We start from the raw sequence: 18,646 nt of genomic DNA, 5'->3' as shown, positions 1-18,646 counted from the left end.
GAAGACAAAGAAGCAAAGATCATCAACTCTTCGGTTGTTAAATACATTATGTATTTTTGTGGTGAATTAGGAAGTAAAACTGTCAGCTGAACTCACCATCAACAGGACATAAGTAAATTACTGTTCGTCACAAAAAGGGAAACGTAGTAACATATTTAGCAGCAGTCATTTCCCCTGTTGGGAAATCTCCCCCCTCTTCCCATGCACCCTTTTCTCTCTCATTCTCACTCTTTGGAATGAGAAAGGTGCATCCAAAAAAGTTTTTGGTTCTGACACATAGCTGATTGCTCAATGTGAAAGCATTTCCGTTGTGCATTGAGTTGCATATAAAGCCATCTACTAGGACCTTCCAATGCTATATGAAAGCCTTGCCTATAGCTCCGCAGGAGAAGCCACTGGGCAAAAGAATGCAGAATCAGAGGTAAGTAAATGGGAGGGAAATGTCATCTGGAAAAAACAAGTTGTCTACTGGTTTGTGGAGACTGCTGGACAGCAAAATAGAGGGATCGTAAATAGGTGAACAAAGCAGCAAAATATTTTCATCATGCAAATAATCAAAAGGCAAGAGAGAGAACTTTGCTGTAGGATGTCAGGTGTATCTTAGGAACTGTTAATTCAACATCTCCCTGGCCCCTTCCAAAAAACCAGGGGAGATGTTAAGAGATGTTTGCAATAATACAGTATTTCTTCATTGAATTTTGTTTTTGTCAACCCTGTGAAGAAGGCAAATAGCCCTACCTTCAGAATGCATGGTTATAGTCAAACCAGTAGTTGTTAGCTAAACTGAGCTAGTAGAAAGGAGAAAAGCTGAATAAACAGATTGGTAACATAAGTAGAAGAAGCCTATTTATGTCTGTGTATGAATATGATGTGTGTACCCGGAAAAGTGTGTCTTTTTTCTTTCTTTTGGAGAGAATTCAAGGTGATTCTCCTTGGTATCCAGGGCAGGAACACTGTTAAGTGTATATGTGTGTAAGTGTATCTGTGTATATAGCATATGTGTGTGTGTGTGTAGCACATTTCTAGTTAAACACAGAATGGCTGTGAATTGTATACTATATGTATATTATGTGTCTATTCTATATTGTGTGTGTACAGTGTTAATCAAAAAGAGCTCTACTGAAATCAGTGGAGTTATACCAGTTTAAAATGGTGTGAGAGAAGAAACAGTCCTGTAGCATTAGCATATATGCACAGAGAGACTACACCTTTCCTTTGCTAAATCAGCATGTACGGTGGCTAATGAATGATTGGCAGTGGAGCATATACATTCTATTTTAAATCCCTCCTTCTGTCTCTGGCTCAGCTTCTATTTGTGGAAGTGGAACTTTGTATGTGGGTTGTGCTCACCATTATTTATATACATCAATGATAATTTTCATGCTGAAAACCCATTGGCACACAAATTGAACACCCAACAACTTGGATGTGCATGTGATTTGGCGGCCAAGTTTTATATCCCAAATGAAGACTAGGATGAAGCCCCCTAAAAATGTTAACTCATCATTTTCATGTTTGCTGTTATGAGAGGTTGTTCCACCAAAGCTGTAGGAACTGCAGAATTCTGTGGCAGGTTGTATGGGTCTTATGAAATGGAAAGAACGACAAAACTAATGTATTGATGTGATATTTCAGCCAGACTCTATCATGCCACAAGTCAGAGGAAGGAAGTCGTGAGGGCAAAAAAACTAACTTGTTTTAAGATTGAGCTTGATGAGTTTATGGAAGGGATGGTATGATGAGATTGCCAGCAATGGCATATTGCCCAGCTGTGACTGCTGTTAGCAAATCTCTCCAACAGCCAGAGATGGGACACTAAATATGGAGGGCTCTGAGTTACTACTGAGAATTTATTCCCAGGTGTCTGTCTAATGGGTCTTGCCCACAAGCCTAGGGTGTAACAATTCTTTTTTTTAGTTGAACCAGTGCAGATTAGAGGTTTCTGTTTACTAAAGGTGGACTGGATCAAAGCTAGCCAGGTCCCAGATATACCAAAAGTGTAAGCATGCAGACCTTTGCCCAAATAAATTTGTTAGTCTCTAAGGTGCCACAAGGACTCCTTGTTCTTTTTGCTGATACAGACTAACACGGCTACCTCTCTGAAACCTGTTATTCATACTTCACTTTCCCCTAAGAGACTTTTCTTCCTTGCCTGTTTGGCTAACACTAAACTTTTTCTAAATGTATTTTTTTGAGCATTACTCACTCCTGCCCTCTGTCTGGTGCCAGTAATATCCTTGCTAATTCATGTGTTGTGTGCACTCGTGCAAATTAGGTGTGCAAATCATACAGAGTTGCATGCCTTGCAGCAGCCGTGGTGCAGATCTTCTATTGCAGTATAGACTTGCTATTTTTATCTCTACAGTGTGTTGAGAGCTGCTAGCACTTTTCTATGCAGAGAGGATCCTCCCAAACAGTTAGACCTAACAAATTAACAGGAGATGTTTTCCCATTCAAAAGACTTTGAATGTCTCTCTCCACTGGCATCCCAATAATCTCAATTTATGCAAAGCGGTTAGGTTTTTAGTATTTACCCTGTCCTCTCTGCGGCAGTATTACTTTTAAGCAGGATTTTTATTTTGTCTTTCTTTCTGCTAACGGTCTCTTATGAGAGTTTACAGTGATGGGAATTATACAAGGTTTATACAGCCATCATCCACCTGCACAACATGGGACATGGTCCTGTCAACTCTCCCATCAGTGTTAATTACAGAATCACAGAATATCAGGGTTGAAAGAGACCTCAGGAAGTCATCTAGTCCAACTCCTTCTCAAAGCAGGATCAACCCCAACTAAATCATCCCAGCCATGACTTTGTCAAGCCAAGCCTTAAAAACTTCTAAGGATGGAGATTTCACCACCTCCCTAGGTAACCAATTCCAGTGCTTCACCATCCTCCTAGTGAAACAGTTTTTCCTAATATCCAATCTAGACCTCCTCCACTGCAACTTGAGATCACTGCTCCTTGTTCTGTCATCTGCCACCACTGAAAACAGCCTAGTTTTAGCCTCTTTGGAAGCCCCCCTGCAGGTAGTTGAAGGCTGCTATCAAATCCCCCCTCACTTTTCTTTTTTGCAGACAAAACAACCCCAGTTCCCTCAGCCTCTCCTCACAAGTTATGTGCACCAGCCCTCTAATCATTTTCCTTGCCCTCCACTGGACTCTCTCCAATTTGTCCACTTCCTTTCTGTAGTGGGGGCCCCAAAACTGGACACAATACTCAATATGTGGCCTCACCAGTGCCGAATAGAGGGGAATAATCACTTCCCTTGGTCTACTGGCAATGCTCCTACTAATGCAGCCCCATATGCCGTTAGCCGTCTTGGTAACAAGTGCACACTGTTGATTCATATCCAGCTTCTCATGCACTGTAATCTCCAGGTCCTCTTCCGCAGAACTGCTGCTTAACCAGTCAGTCTCCAGCCTGTAGCAGAGCATTAGCTAGGAAGCCATGCATCAGCATCACTCCCTTGTAGGGATGACAGAAGCTCACGAAGCATCAGTTCCTGCCAGTATTTGCAGTATATGTCACTTTAGTCTCCTGTAGCCCATTGCTTAAAACAATCTTATTTTGAGGCTTCTGCAGTTTCAGATGCTCTTCAGGATAGTTTCTGTGTAACTGAGATGAGACCTTTATATCTGGTCATCAATTGATATAACCGGAGATATTTGAGAACCAGTCTGAATCCATCCTGGAGGTTAGGATTCAACCCCAACTGAAGTGTACCCTGCTACTGGTCCAGATTCCAAAAGAAACTGAATACAAAGAAAAGCTGCTGAGTTATTGTTCTCATTAGTCCACATAGTCCAATAACTGCTATCCCAAAAACTATATTGGAATAGATTTTATGTAGGCTGGGCGCTACAAGGGAGCAAAGAGTGACAGAGCAAGAGTAGTTAGCTGTTAAAATATATTGTACGATGTGAGGTGATGCAGAGCACTTATATTATCTTGTGTATTGTTATACATGCGATCTTCTTGCCTGCAGGTTTCAAGATGCTGTTCCTCATTTTTCTCTTTCCTGTTTCCCCTGGAAGAAGATGGCTGGGCTCCTGTTTATTTGTACATACATAGTGGATGCCTCTGCCTTCAGAATCCAGCGTGTGGAAAGCACAGGTAATGGCAAAGCTCATATCAAAGATTTGAGCTAGAGCATTTGTTTTCCTTCTTGTATTTTTTTTTTTAAGTGAGACACTAATGAAACAATTTCACCGGTTTATGTAGAAAACTGCCAGGATCACACCACGTATTTCAAACACTACTTTGCACTGAAAGGAGAACCTGTGATCCTGAAATGCCCTTCCTCCGAATACAAACACTTGGACTTTCCCAACCATCCATGTAATCTGACATGGTCTAAAAATGATTCAAAAACGATGAACCAAGGAGGAGATGAGGAACGAAGAATTTGGGCACAAGGTGATGCTCTTTGGTTTTTACCAGCATTGTTAGAGGACTCCGGACAATATATCTGCACTCGAAGGTAGGCATTTAAATAAAAATCCAGTCCATTAAACTACTTGACTGTGCCTAAAAGATGTTATTGGCTTGATCCAAGGCCCTGTGAAGTTCATGAAAGACTCCCACTATCTTCAGTGGGCTTTGGATCTCTGTAGTAAAGTTTATGAAGTAAATATATATTTGTAATTTTGATTATACCATAGAAAGGTATTCAGAATTATTTCCCCTATTTTTTCTGCTCTGTTTTACATTAAAAATATTAAGTCTTGATCTCCTTGATTTTGCAGGAAGACCCTTTATAGGACTGGACAGCTAGAGTAAAATAATTACATCAAACTAGGCTGAAACTTGAGCTGTGACTTTTCCAACCTTCAGGGAAGATCAAGGCACAAAGGGACTTGGGCAGCTAACTGCATCTCCCCCACCCTCGCTCTTCTTGCAAGAGGCACCCTACCTCCAGGAAATGGATCACACATCAGAATCCCAAGCAGAGATAGGTGCCTCCCTCCAGGCCACATTCCGGCACTGAACTCCCTGAGAGGGGTGGGGATTAGGATGCACACCTCTCTGGGCATCTCCATTGACTACTTTAGGTAGAGAGTTGCCTAGCGTGCTGGTGAATCCTGTTCTTGGGCACCTAACTCCTTGCATTCATTGTACAGGAAGCTTGAGAGCTGAACTCAGGCTTTTGAATTGCAGTGATTTCTAGGTTAGGGGTGGTGACACTGAATGTCCCAATGCTGAAATCCCTTTGTGACTCTAGCCTCTTGCCACAGTCACACTTGGAAGATTTACAAATTTAAAAGAAACTTTCACATTCAAGGAAGGATCCAGAATCTGGTGGTGTTTCTTGAATGACTGGAGCAAAGAATCCATCAGCAGAGACATCACAATAGGTTGAACATTGATTCTTTCTGACTCTTAAAAGCTATACCTGCCACCATCCTGATCCAGTTCTCCTATCCTCCATTCAGCCCTCCACTACAAAGCTAGCATCTGAAATTTATAACGTAAGAAACAAACAGAGTTTAAAAATGTAAATATTTGAAGCTGTCTTTATAAAGGAGCGGTAAAGCACAAACAAGCAAACATAATTTTCCTCTTGCAAACCATCATTAAGGAATTTACCATATTTTTCAGTACACTGTGAAATGAGAATATTTGCAAACTATTACAGATCTCCACCTCCGCCTGATTAGCAATTATTTTGCTACTGACTGGCAATTTCAAACTGATTAGCAATTATTATGGATTAGAGCTATATGTGCAACACTATAATGATATTATAACAATGTTAGCAGTTATGTATGCAGCAACAGACAGCAGTGGGTGAATGTGAGAGCCTGAACATTGCAAAAGAATATGTCTCAGTCTTGCAAGCGTATGCAGACTTTTTATATCAATGGCACTAATCACTGTGCATAAAGTTAAAGCAAATTCATTGAAGTGTTTTGCAAGATTAGGGTCTCACAGGTAAACTTGCTGGGGTTGTGAACTTACAGAACAATACTTGACAGGTATTTTATGATAAAGTAATTCTGCTTAAAGCAACAATGGGCAAATAGCTCTTTTGTTCAGTCTTGGGTTGGAAGCAAACCACCACTATGCAATTGTTACAACTGACGTAAGACTGGGATCTAAAATTATGGACAGAGAGAATCCCTATCTATCTATCTATCCAGTAGATATATATCAGAGAGGTAGCCGTGTTAGTCTGGATCTGTAAAAGCGGCAAAGAGTCCTGTGGCACCTTATAGACTAACAGATGTATTGAAGCATAAGCTTTCATGGGTGAATGCCCACATGCATCCGACGAAGTGGGTATTCACCCACGAAAGCTCATGCTCCAATACATCTGTTAGTCTATAATGTGTCAGTAGATATAGTCTGTCTGGAAAGTCCTGCTCTGAAACTTACATAAACAAAAGCCCCATTGGGTCAAATTGGAAGGAGATACTAAATACCGTAAACACTTCAAAGCAGAGAAGGTGTCTTTTTGTCTAGGTTTTATAAATTACTAAAGTACCTGTCACTCTATAAATGCCTGTCAGTAATAAAACAGCAGCCACCATATTTTTAATAAGTGCTCTGACTCAGATTTCATATTTGTTTCTTAGATTGCTCCTGATAGGCACCAACACCTGCATGGTACAATTAAGATCTTATTGACGTGAACTGTGTGCTTTTGCACCCATTCGCATCAGAGCTGCTGCTGTTCAGCAGGATACATTCTTTCTTTTTTCCCTGCAAAGCAGGGCTAGCAGGGAGAGATTGCCTCAGTGAATGCAACAAACACAGTGTTCCAAAGGAAAAGCTTGAATTTTAAAATAAACAAGCCACCACCAAAAAGCTTTCATTCTTCCAAAAACAACACTGGTAACTTCCCGGAATCCCTGCTCGTGACTTACTATTGACTCAGACTTAACTTACCAGAAACCAGCTACAGAGAGAAAGCAAGGTACAAAGAGGTTAACTGACCCGTCCAAGGTCACCGAGTAGAGATTAGAACCTACCAGTCCTGACTACCAGTCCCCTACTTTAAGCACTGACAATGTTGCCTTTGTGCTGACTGAAGTATTCCCAGATGTAATCTGAATGTGTTGATGGCAAGAAAGACATAACATGTTCAAACTATCCCTGCAGTCACAGTGCTACCAAAATTTAATACAAGCTGTCTGGCCCCAATGGAAAGGAGTAACAGATGAAATCTGACCTTGGAGTTCTGGTTGAATGACTTCTGGTCATTATGAAGAGAAATGAGACTCTTCTCTGTATTTTGACAGGATTATTTATAACATTAGAATAGAGGCTATAAATTGAAGGCACATGGCAACTAGAGTGGCCTCTCTCACCTCAGAATTGAGTCATGGCAGCAGGACAGTATGAGGAAGCTTGTACTGCCCATGCTGGGTTGGTTCTGTTGGTAAGCAGAGGACTTTGGTGTCTAGGGCTGTCGATCAAGCACCTTGCAGAAGCATTAAATGCATGCCATTCCCCCGCCCCTTCTGTGTGGTGCACACCTGTTAACATCTGTCCTTCATATGCTTGCAGGAATTCCTCTTACTGTGCTGATGTCTCCATTCACCTAACAGTTATTGAGAAAATTGCTGTTCATGAGATTTCCTATCATCAAATTCTCTTCACGTTCACTTCTGGAAAACTTGTTTGCCCTGATCTGGAGGATTTCATACAAAAGGAAACAGACTTGGAGCTAAAATGGTACAAGGTAGAACTTTCTCCTCTTCTAAAGAGTCAGAGTCATAAAGTTTGATGCCAGAAGGGACCACCTGATCATCTAGTCTGGCCTGTGTGTCACAGGCCACCACCATCACTCAGCACCTGCACAATAAACCCAAAAACTGAAATTAGACTAAAGTGTTACTGTCCACAAACTAGACGATAGTGTGCCACAGGCAGAGAATAGGTGGGAACAAGGTGCCACCAATGCCTAAGATCCCTGCAGTGGCAGAGAACTGAACAAGAGAGCTAGATAGTCCTGGCAAGTGACCCAGGCCTTGTGCTGCTGAGGAAGGTAAAAAACTCAAGGTCCCTACAAATCTGACCTGTGGGAAAATGTCTTTCTCGTTCAGGATGGGGCGATCAGGTAGATGCTGAGCAGGGCTGGCTTTAGGCCGATTTGCCTGATTCCTGGGAATAGGGCCCTGCGCCTAAGAGGGCCCCGTGGTTTAGGTGCCTTTTAAATGTTTTTTACTTACCCCGGCTGCGGTCTGCTCCAGGGTCTTCCATGGCCCCTCTCCCCTGACCAAAGCGCCAGCGGGAGTGTGGCTGCCCCACAGCCCCGCTCTCTCAGCTGGAGCTCTGACCAGAGCACCGCAAGCCCCGCGGCCCTGCTGTCCTGGCTGGAGCTTCGGCCGGAGCGCAACAAGCCCCGCGGCCCCGGTCAGTGCTCTGACCAGAGCGCGACAAGCCCCTGCTACCCCAGGGCTCTGGGAGCTATTTAAAGGGCCAGGGCTCCAGCTGCCTCTGCCACCCCGGTCCTTTAAATAGCCGCCGGAGTACCGCCGCCCCCATGCATTCCCCAGAGCTCCCGCAGCTATTTAAAAGGTCCAGGCGGAGTAGAAGCAGGGGAGCCCCGGGCCCTTTAAATAGCCCCCAGAGCCCTGGGATAGCTGGGGGGTTGGGGGCTATTTAAAGGGCTGGGGCTCCAGCTGCCTCTGCTGCACCCCCTGCCCTGCCCTGCCCGCACCAGTCCTGCCCCCCACTGCCTGCAGCCAGCTCTGCACCCCCTGCCCACAGCCAGCCCCTACCAACCCCCCTGCCCTGTTGCCAGCCAACCCCTGCCACACATCCCTGCCCGCACCAGCCCTGCACTGCCCGCCCTGCCTTGTCTCCAGCTAACCCCTGCTGCACCCCCGTACCTGAGGCCAGCCAGTCCCATACTCCTGTCTTCAGCCCTGCCAACCCCTGCTGCACTCCCCTGTGGCCCTGCCTAAAGCCAGCCCACCCCACACTTCCCTATCTCCAGCCAGCCCCGCACCCCTTGCACTGCCTGCAGCCAGACCCTACCTTGAGTCAGCCCCTGCCCTGCCTCGAACCAGCCCCATGTCCGCTGCTGCCCTGCAGTTCCCAGGCCAGTAACCTGCACACCTGCTTCAATGAGGGGGACAGGAAGCAGCCGGGACCCACACATGTGCACGCCCCCAGGGAGTGGCGGGGACCCACACATGTGAAACGGCAGTCATTAATAACCAATCAACAGCATATATGATGCAATGTACATAATATACAATTGTATTATTTATATAGTTATGGAAAGTAAATAATACATGGAAGAAATGGAAGGCTTTTTTTTACTTTTTTCTTTTAAGTCATCCCTGCCAGGGCCCCGCTGAAAGTGTTCGAATTGGGCCCCGCACTTCCTAAAGCCGGCCCTGATGCTGAGCATGTGAGCACGAACCAGTCAGCCAGGTACCTGAGAGAGAGGTACCTCAGAGCATCAACCCACCCTGTCCAGTGTCCCAGCTCTTGCTGTGGCCCCGTCTCAGGCTTCAGAGGAAGGAGACAGAAAAAAAAATCCCAGAATACATGGGGGGAGAGGGGAAGGGAGGGAACATCCCTGCTTGACACCTGCAGGTGACTGACTGAAGCCCTGAATGTTGAACTTTTAGGAACATGAAACATGAACTAGAAGCTGAGCTGTTTTAGAGTTTGCCTAACCCAGGCACTGCCTCACCTTCTCTCTGTCTTCTTTTATGTGAGAAGTTCCTGTGGCTTGCTGGTTGCATGCTGGGACTGTGTAAAATGCATTACTTATTTACCATGCTTTTGTTTTAATACATCACAGATCAATAGCAATAATCATTTTGTCCAGAAGTCTCTCCTGTACAGTTTGAAATTCTGTAGTACCTAGTTGTACAGCAAATAACGAGCATAGGTCATTAGGCTGGTTTTACAAGGCATCATTTTTACTGGGGCTGAAATCATTCTAGCAAAGTTTCCCTGTACAGCTTTCATCTGAGAAACATGCTATAGTTTATTTGCCTAGGTAACATAAAGTTCAGCTCTACAGCTGGATTAATAACATGGCTGTCAGGAAAAAACAGGCCTGTCTACAGTGGGAAAGAACACACTTGCTGCTAGCAAAGCTCAACAGAGTATCGGTGATAACAGCTTGGCAACATGTCACATCTTGCCAGTCTTGGTAGGGAAAAACAATATGGTGCCATAGGAACATGTATGATCACTAAGATGTTCTTGTATCGTACGTAGGGAGATTCTGGAAAGAAGCTTATTATATATTCTCTTTAGCCAACATGCATAATTTAAGATAACAGCATTTGAAAATATATGTTAATAATAATGCATCACACTTTACACAGGGCCTCACATTGGTGGGTTGCAAAGCGTTTTACAATTATTGATGGACTCAGCCTTGCAACGCTCAGCCTTGAAGTAGCACAAGTGTTATTCTGCTATTTTATAGATAGGGAAATGGAGGTGCTCAGATACTGTAATCATAAATATGATATAAAATCTTAGATAAGAGAGTAAGTAACCTCTCCAATGGTTGCAAAGAAAGTCAAATCCAGGTCTTTTCACACTCTGGCCTATTTTAACCGTTGGGTTGTTGTTATTTCTCTAGGATTCTGTACCTTTGGATGAAGACAATAAAAAATTTAAAAGCTTGAAAGGCACATACTTTCTCTCCATCAGCTCTGTGTCATCAAAAGATTCTGGCTATTACACCTGTGAAATGTCTTTTCTCTATGGACTCACACAGTATAACATCACCAGAACTATTCAGCTACAGACTTTGGGTAAATACTTCTCACTTGAGATGGTACAGTACTTATCGAAACCTTTGGCCAGAATGCTCTTTGTCAGTGAAATGTACAGAAGGGAACTCACATTAAGTCTCTCATTGTTGCTGCTGGTTAGCTGACAGGGAAACTGGGATATCAGAGCAGCATGCATGCTGCTTACTTGTAATAATGGTCCAAAACAGTTTTCCCAGACAACCCCAGGCACTGCTCAGCTCAGCGCTTTGTTTGGCTAACAGTTGAGCCAGCCCTGGGATTAAGCAGCACATTTCTGGGCAGTAGAACCATATGTTGAAAGTGCCTGTAGTTATTAAACTGAATAATTTGTCACAAGAATCAATGCAAACATCTTCAGAGGGCTTAGGAAATATAACATTTAGTTTAACTAATAGGGAATGGTGGGAACAGACATTCATTTCACTTTCTCTTTCGTAAAATGGTACAAATTGCTTTGCCTGCTGCACTAAGAAACAAACACATGATGGCTGTCAGTACACAACACAAACAACAGAGGGCAGGAGTGTTACATGTACGTTGTTCAGAATATGCGAAGACCAAGAAACATGACTGTGTATTTATTTTATTGACTCTGCAAATGGCTCAAATACTTCAACCCTTCCTTGCTTGAATAGAGCCTGTCAGATTGCTGTCTGCAATTTAATCTCTCATACCTGACTGCAGAATGGTCTGGGTAATCTGCATAGAAGCAGTTCTTCAGTAAGTGCCATCTTATTGTAGTGTTCAATTAGCCTGTGGACAGAGCCAATGCAGTGTGTTGTGCATATAAACGCAGCGTTAAAAGGGAAAAGCAGGACAAGTTGTGCAGAAGAAACAGTGCATTAATGAAAATGGTGCTTCAGGGCTGCCAGAATACCGCTACCTAATAGCAGGAGCAAAGTTTAAAAGGGAAGCACACTGCTAAGGGTTTCATATGGATGTGGAGGCTCATTCTTGACCTCTTGACTCCTCAGATGCTTGCATCCTCTGCTCACAACTCGTGCATTTTTCACTATGTGCTCTTCTGAGTTTGGGAATGGATGTGCTGGGAGCTTGAGACATTGCTCAGCAGAAAGGACTGTATGTCTAGTGCCTAATCTTGCAGCTATTTCCCACTTGCTCACATCTACCTTTAAGCTCGCCACCGTGCGCCACTGCTTTTGGGATCAAGACCTGAGCCTAAGCACATCTGTAACAATGTTCCCTAACCTGTGTCCCTTCCTTTGAAACCACAGTTCTGCTTGATGAAGGTATCACAAAATGCTTTACAGTGGAATAAAAGCAATAAAAATGGCACACTTCTATTTGTGGTTCTTGTAAGTTTATTAAATTGTCTATTGCACTCATCATGACTATTGTTCTCCCAATCCTGGCAGAACAAGAAAAGAGATTCAGTCCAGTGATTGTATATCCAGATCAGAAGACTACATTAGCTGCTCTTGGTAAGGCCAATAATTAGTCACTTGTTTCCAAAAGCAAGAGAATATAGGATGTATTCAGCTCCACTGACTTTGATTTACACCAGCTGAGGATCTGCCCTGTGGAGATTTTCATTTGTTCTCTAAAAGTATCACACATTGTTTTCCAGTAGACCTTACTAAAGAAAAATGACAATATGTTTTAATAGTTAGTAAAGCGATTTCAGGATCCTTAGAATGCTGGACGAGTTTAGCCTTTCCATCAGTAACTTTCCCTGCTCTGCATTCTCTAAAAAGGATCTAGGGTATGTGGCAGCTTTGATGGGCCCGCATGGCTTTTTTGGGGGAAGAAATGATTTCCTTGCCCATGACGTTTGAACTGTAACTTCTCAGCCACTCTGGTCACTAATTACAGGACAGACTGGTATGGTCTTAGTGTCATTTCCTTATATATTATTTTATGACGTGAATGTTAAGCACTCTTTACTTTACTGCGCCCCTCTCCCCCAATCCAGCATATATTTTAATAGGCTATCTTACTCTGTACTATACATGAAGTTTTGCTCTCTGAGTCTGATTATTCACTGCCTGGCACCTTCTATTGCCTAAAACTAATAGCAAATGGGAATTCTTGCCTTGTCTGCTTCAGGATTTTGCTCTCATTTTGCACTCACTCCACATAAGTATAAATGATTAAACTGGGTGTTTCATTGGGCTCTATATTTTTAATATAAAGTAGGTGCATCCTGGTGAAGGTATATTGTGCAATTATTCTTGGAAAAGTTCTAATTTTTGCACAGTGGTGTTCGACTATTTTTGGAGGCCCCTCTTTGTATTTGATGTCCAGTTTTAACAGGCTTGCCTCAAGCAGACAGTCCAGCTGAGGATGATGTTACACTGCGGGCTAGTCAGGTTTTTCTTGAGCTGTAAATCATTCCCTTGACACACAGGAACTGCAGTGTCTCAAAGCTTCATGTCACTGGAACACGGACTTGTCTTCTGAGTAATGTGGTTAGAGCAAATGTTACCAACTAATGTATGGAAAAAATAGATAATCAGTGAGTCTCTCAATATTGGGGTTAGCTTCCAAGAAGCAGAGGATGAGCTAATTGGACAAAAATTCTCTACTTTTCAAGGCTATGTACAAGGCCAAAAGAGAAACCCATGCTTAGTGTATGTAGGGAGTTTACCAACTCTTTCAGTGGGAGTTTTCAGTATGCGAAACAGTACGTGCTAATACATCTGTGAATGTTTTCTTTTTCTTATTTCTTTTTAAACAGGCTCCAAACTGATCCTTCCATGTAAAGTATTTATTGGATCGAGTAAACATTTTCACACGTCTGTGACGTGGCTAGCAAATGACACTTACATTGATATAACTTACAAACAGGGCAGAGTTACAGAGGGAGAGCGTTTGTAAGTATTAAGGAAATGTCACACTCTTTGTTTCTTTGTTTTCTGCTCAGAAATGTTATAGGGACATACCATGCTATTGAATGTCAGGGACTGAAGTGGGAAATGTTCTGCTGAAAATGGTAGAGCTGGAAAAAAAAATGAAAACAACCAAATTAAACTGAACTAAAACCACCACAACTATTTGTTTCTGAATAAGATCAATGAGTTTATTTAATTTTATCATTTAAGCCCTGATCTTACAAACACACAAGCAAGTGAGGAATCTTATGACATAAACAGTCCAATTGTCTCCCAATGAAACTATTCACATCTATGAAATTATTCACCTGCACAAATGATCAGGCCTTTATAACAATGGCTGTGTGACAGAAAATGTGCTGAGGGAGAGGTACAATTTCTCAAGGCTTTAAAAGAAAATTGCAGCTATGGTATCTTGTTAATATTGTATAAGTTTGACATAATCATGACAAGAAAAGGAGTCATTCTAACTGGGGGTGAAGTTCATTGCTGTGGAAAGGGCCAGCACAAGGTCTATGCACCTCTTAAATCCTTCTTAAGACCTCAAAATAGACACTTAAGTGGGATTTTACTGGCACATAGGCCTCTGCACAGGGGTGAATTTCTTTCAGGGACAGGCATATAGGCAGTCTGGCCTGGCAGTCACAGCTGGACTGGTGTTCACAAGTTGATAGCAAGCAGGGATCAGAGTAACTGCTAGAACTGGGATTGATAGGCAAGAATTGAAGTCAGAGACAGGAGATCAGAGGTGATTACTGAGCTGGAATCAGGTAGCAGGAGTCAGGAAAGCAAGGTGTGGCCAGGAGTCATAGCAGACCAGAAGTTTGTGTGTTTGCCTAGACAACTTCCCAGGGCACCAGGGTTAAATAGGGAGCATGGGTCAACCAGAAGGCTGGAGGGAGCTGTTGCTCTGGATCAGGGATCGGCAACCTTTGGCCTGAGGCCTGCCAGATTCGGCCGATTGCAGCTCCCACTGGCCGTGGTTCACTGCTCCAGGCCAATGGGGGCTGTGAGAAGTGGCGCAGGCCAAAGGATGTGCTTGCTGCTGCTTCCCGTGTCCCCCATTGGCCTGGAAAAGGGAACCGTGGCCAGTGGGAGCTGCGATCAGCCAAACCTGTGGATGCGGCAGGAAAACAAACTGGTCTACTTACCAGTGGTCTACTACAAACTGGGGGCTTACTCTGGTGGGCCGTGGGCCAAAGATTTCTGATCTCTGCTCTGGACCCTTTGGGCAGTATTTCCGGTGGCACCTAATCTCCTCAGTGCTTCTTAGATGAGGTCCTGCATGGCCTCCTCATGGTGATGTGGGACTCTCAGCTGTCCCAGCCTCTACAGTTTTGGGTTCTAGTCCTATGGATCCTATAATTTCATTAGACAGTCAAAATTCATACCAGAAGCCTCCAGCCCCACAGAATGACTCCAGCTCTACTGCACAGAGGGAAGGCACCAGGGGGCTATAAACCCCCATTGTACAACACATTTATGATTGTTAAATCATTTGCCATCAGTTCAATAATGATTCAATCATAAAAAGAACTCTGAAGAAAATGTTGAATTTGAGATATTCCTTTCCCTCTCCGTTTAAGCCATTAATAAAGCAGGCTGGACATTTTTTGATAGTCTTCTCCACTCACCTTTCAATATGGGCACAAGCCTAATCCCTTTACATGTGAGCAGTCTTTACTCAGGTGAGGGGTTTCAAATGGCATTCTAACTTGAGTAACTTTGAACAGGATTGGGCCTTCCTTGGTCACTATCCCAGATGACATCTAGAACTAGTCTCAGAAATTCTGTCTGTGATGTCAAATGAGAAAGTGACTTGCAGAGGAAAAACAGTTGGGCCTATGTTTGTTTTGCTGCTTTTATGATGCACAAAGAAAACCTGAAAGGCTTTAAAAAAATTCTGCTTTCATTTTGTTTAATAAGCAATTTGGATCTTGTCTATCTTGGTTTTCCTAGAAGACTCTATGAATAAAAAAATAGAGTACTGAAAAATTAGGCCATTAAACAACCAAGCTAAGCAAAATGGATGTCATGAATGCACTGTAATGTGAACAGTGTGGTTTAGAATGCATCCCACAATGATTTTGAAAATAAATCAATATACAATAGATTTTGGTGTGAGAAACTGGTAACTGAATGTATCAAAATCACCAAAATTATTATATTCTGGAAAATTTGGGTATAAAAAATGTGACAAATGTATTATTTTTGTTCCAGGGAAATTGTAGAAAATGATGAGAACTACATTGAGGTGCCACTGATTTTTGATCCAGTCAGAGAAATGGATTTTTATACAGATTTTAAGTGTGAAGCCAAGAATAATCATGGATACCAAGTGCTACCAACACAGGTCAAACAAGGAGGTATTTATCTTAACTGCATGCTGGGGGAAAGCACGCTGTATTCAGTATCAGAGGGGTAGCCTTGTTAATCTGGATCTGTAAAAGCAGCAGAGAGTCCTGTGGCACCTTATAGAATAACAGATGTATTGGAGCATGAGCTTTCGTGGGTGAATACCTACTTCATTGGATGCATGTCACGCTGTATTCGTTACTGTCTGTGAAATCCAACTAAGCCACGTTCAAATAGCTAGGGCTGTGTTTGAGTTATTGCTTGGCACATAAGAGCTTCTTCATTTACCTACATACTCACTGTTCTTGACAGTACTGTACTTTGATGTATTTCCAGCATGAAAGGTGCTGTCCGCTGTTTCTATAGAAACTGCCTGGAGGTGACTTCAGTGACATTCTGCCCATGTTTACGGGCTTCATGTGAGGGATCCTGTTGCTGGAGGGGCCTAAGTTTTTAAAGATAATGGGTGACATTTTGGCCCCAGTGAAGTCAATGACAAACTCCCATTGACTTCAAAGAGCCAGGATTTCACCCAGCGCCTCAGGTGCGGGAAATGGCAGAACAAGGATAACTTAAACCTCCCATTTTGTCTCTCACAGACTGGCTCTGAAATAACAAAAGGTGAGAATTCCAACAGGTTTAGTTATTTTGGTTCCAGTTTGTGTACAGACTAGGCCTTAGTTTAGTGCAACTGTGTTATGATGTAAAAGACCATTGGACATGTGGACTGAGAAACAGCTATGAAAACAGTATGAAATAATACAGATTTTTCTTTACATGATGTTGGTAAGTGACTAAAGCTTGCTCATTTGGCACTGGAAAGGCACAGTAACATTTACTGCCTTCATCATAGTCACAATTCACTCATGTCTACTGTGATTTAGGGTTCACTCTTTTGGGTTGTTTTGTTATATTGATCACAGTTTCCCTGAGTTGTTTAGGTACCTAGATATTACTCAGGTGAAGGAAATGACATGAATGGAGACTGATCTTTCTGCTAGTTTTTGGTTCCTATGTGAAAGATAAATGGTATAATCCAAAATGAACTGCATTATAATTTTTCCATTGGAAAATATTTACTCTTGGAAATCAGTCCAACTTACTTTAATAATAATTTCAGCTTCAATCAGTTTTGTTCATAGTAATTTAAGTTTCTGACCCTGCATTCTTCATTCTACACTATTCTTCTCACCCATGAGCTTAACTCCATTAAAACTAATGGGATTATTTTTGTGAGAAAGGGCTGTAGGATCAGACACTGACTTTTCTTGGGAGGCTTTTCTGAATTTAGGTAATCGTCTTTTTAAAATATACATAATATTTTTCTCTGGATTTTTACAGCATCCAGTTTCCCCTGGCATATTGCAGCAATTCTGGTAGCCCTGACCTGCCTGATTTTGGGGGGATTATGCATGCACAAATGCTGGAAGCGGAGAGCTGGTAAAGGATATGCTATAGCCAAGTTGTAACTGGGAAAACCTGTGTTAGTCTTCAACCATCAACCAAAATGTTTTCATCCAGCCTATACCTTAAATGAAACAAGGCAAAATATCTCAGGCCAGCCACATTATTTTCTAGGAGGGTGGATATTAGATACTTTCTCTTATCTAAACTTGTTTGACTTGGTTAAACTGTAAATATGGTGTTTTTTGTATAAATGACTATGTACAGAAAAATGGTGTGCCATTATTTTGCAATTGAAGAGCTTTTTGTAGTGTCATGAATGTGTCTGCATATCTCTGGTCTGTCTCCTGGTTATGTGAGGAGGCCGAGGAAAGGAGTTGCCCCTGGTCCTTGTAACTACTATAACCTTATCATTAAGAAAATATTAATTAAAAGAGTGACTTAAGCATGCTAGTTCCCAGAAGTACAGTTCCAGTGAGGGCAGAGGTATTGCTTATTTGCACTGCCTACCTTATCTTTTCTCAGACTGAAAAAGAACAAGGCTCCTTTCCGCTGCCAAATAGAGTCATCATAACAAGAGGAATTATTTTACTGTGTTTACTGTGCTATTCCACAGAAATCTCAAGTTTTGTTGGATCATGTTCTATTTGGGATATTATTCACTTACATGTGCTTTCCAAAAGAAACAAACAGCTCTATATCTGTATAATAGATACAGTAAATATAATGGAGAATTTTATTTCATTTAGTCAGCAGAAGCCTGGTAGCTAGAGATTCACAGGCAAATGTAACATAGTTTTTATCTTTGCTATGAAAACAATCTGGAGGGACATTACCGTTGTCTTGGAACTGTAAATGCATTTTCCATAAATCATTTGACTAATCCTTGCTTTGATTCCTGGAAGTGATTTGACATTCCACCAGTAAAAATAACATAACCTTGTCTCAGAGCATCTATTTATTTTATGTACCACTGTTACGTATAGTGGGCCTGATTCATCAGTACAATTACTTCCCTAAAATCAATGAAATCACACAAGTATAAAACTGCAGTGAGATCAGAATCAGGCTCAATGTGTTGTACTTTAAAATTGAAATATACAAAGGGTCAAATCAAATACACAAGGAACAAATCACAGCCCCATTGGACCAATTAGATTAAACTAATGCTACTCCATTGCTGACACACAACAGAGAGAGACAAACATTGAAGAAATATACTATGTCTTGGACTGGTAGAATCTTGGTGATTAAAATGAACATAGTGTCTAGATAATTCTTTCTCTTGCAAGCAA

The 18,646-nt window shown here is 42.2% G+C and overlaps 1 protein-coding gene across 1 annotated transcript; it reads left to right on the top strand.

Moving 5' to 3' along the window:
- The first annotated feature begins 308 nt into the window (after positions 1-308).
- IL1R2 (interleukin 1 receptor type 2) lies at positions 309-18,276 on the top strand. The gene is made up of 9 exons (XM_030551782.1): positions 309-421; positions 3,990-4,117; positions 4,226-4,484; positions 7,514-7,688; positions 10,566-10,740; positions 12,117-12,182; positions 13,439-13,574; positions 15,813-15,958; positions 17,289-18,276. The coding sequence occupies exons 1-9, from the start codon at positions 360-362 to the stop codon at positions 17,414-17,416; spliced, it is 1,275 nt and encodes a 424-aa protein (XP_030407642.1). The 5' UTR covers positions 309-359; the 3' UTR covers positions 17,417-18,276.
- The last annotated feature ends 370 nt before the right edge of the window (positions 18,277-18,646 follow it).

Source organism: Gopherus evgoodei, chromosome 1 (assembly GCF_007399415.2).
Source record: "Gopherus evgoodei ecotype Sinaloan lineage chromosome 1, rGopEvg1_v1.p, whole genome shotgun sequence".
NCBI classification, from domain to species: domain Eukaryota; kingdom Metazoa; phylum Chordata; order Testudines; family Testudinidae; genus Gopherus; species Gopherus evgoodei.
The sequence above is the reverse complement of the archived record's forward strand: the minus strand, read 5'-3'. Positions and strand labels throughout refer to the sequence as shown.

What these genes read in the sequence shown, in the direction of transcription:
- IL1R2 (XM_030551782.1), top strand. Translation starts at nt 360, where the DNA reads ATGAAAGCCTTGCCTATAGCTCCGCAGGAGAAGCCACTGGGCAAAAGA. An exon ending in AAAAGAATGCAGAATCAGAG is followed by an intron (nt 422 to 3,989) that starts GTAAGTAAATGG and finishes TCTTGCCTGCAG; the next exon opens with GTTTCAAGATGCTGTTCCTC. An exon ending in GTTACAGAGGGAGAGCGTTT is followed by an intron (nt 13,575 to 15,812) that starts GTAAGTATTAAG and finishes TTTTTGTTCCAG; the next exon opens with GGAAATTGTAGAAAATGATG.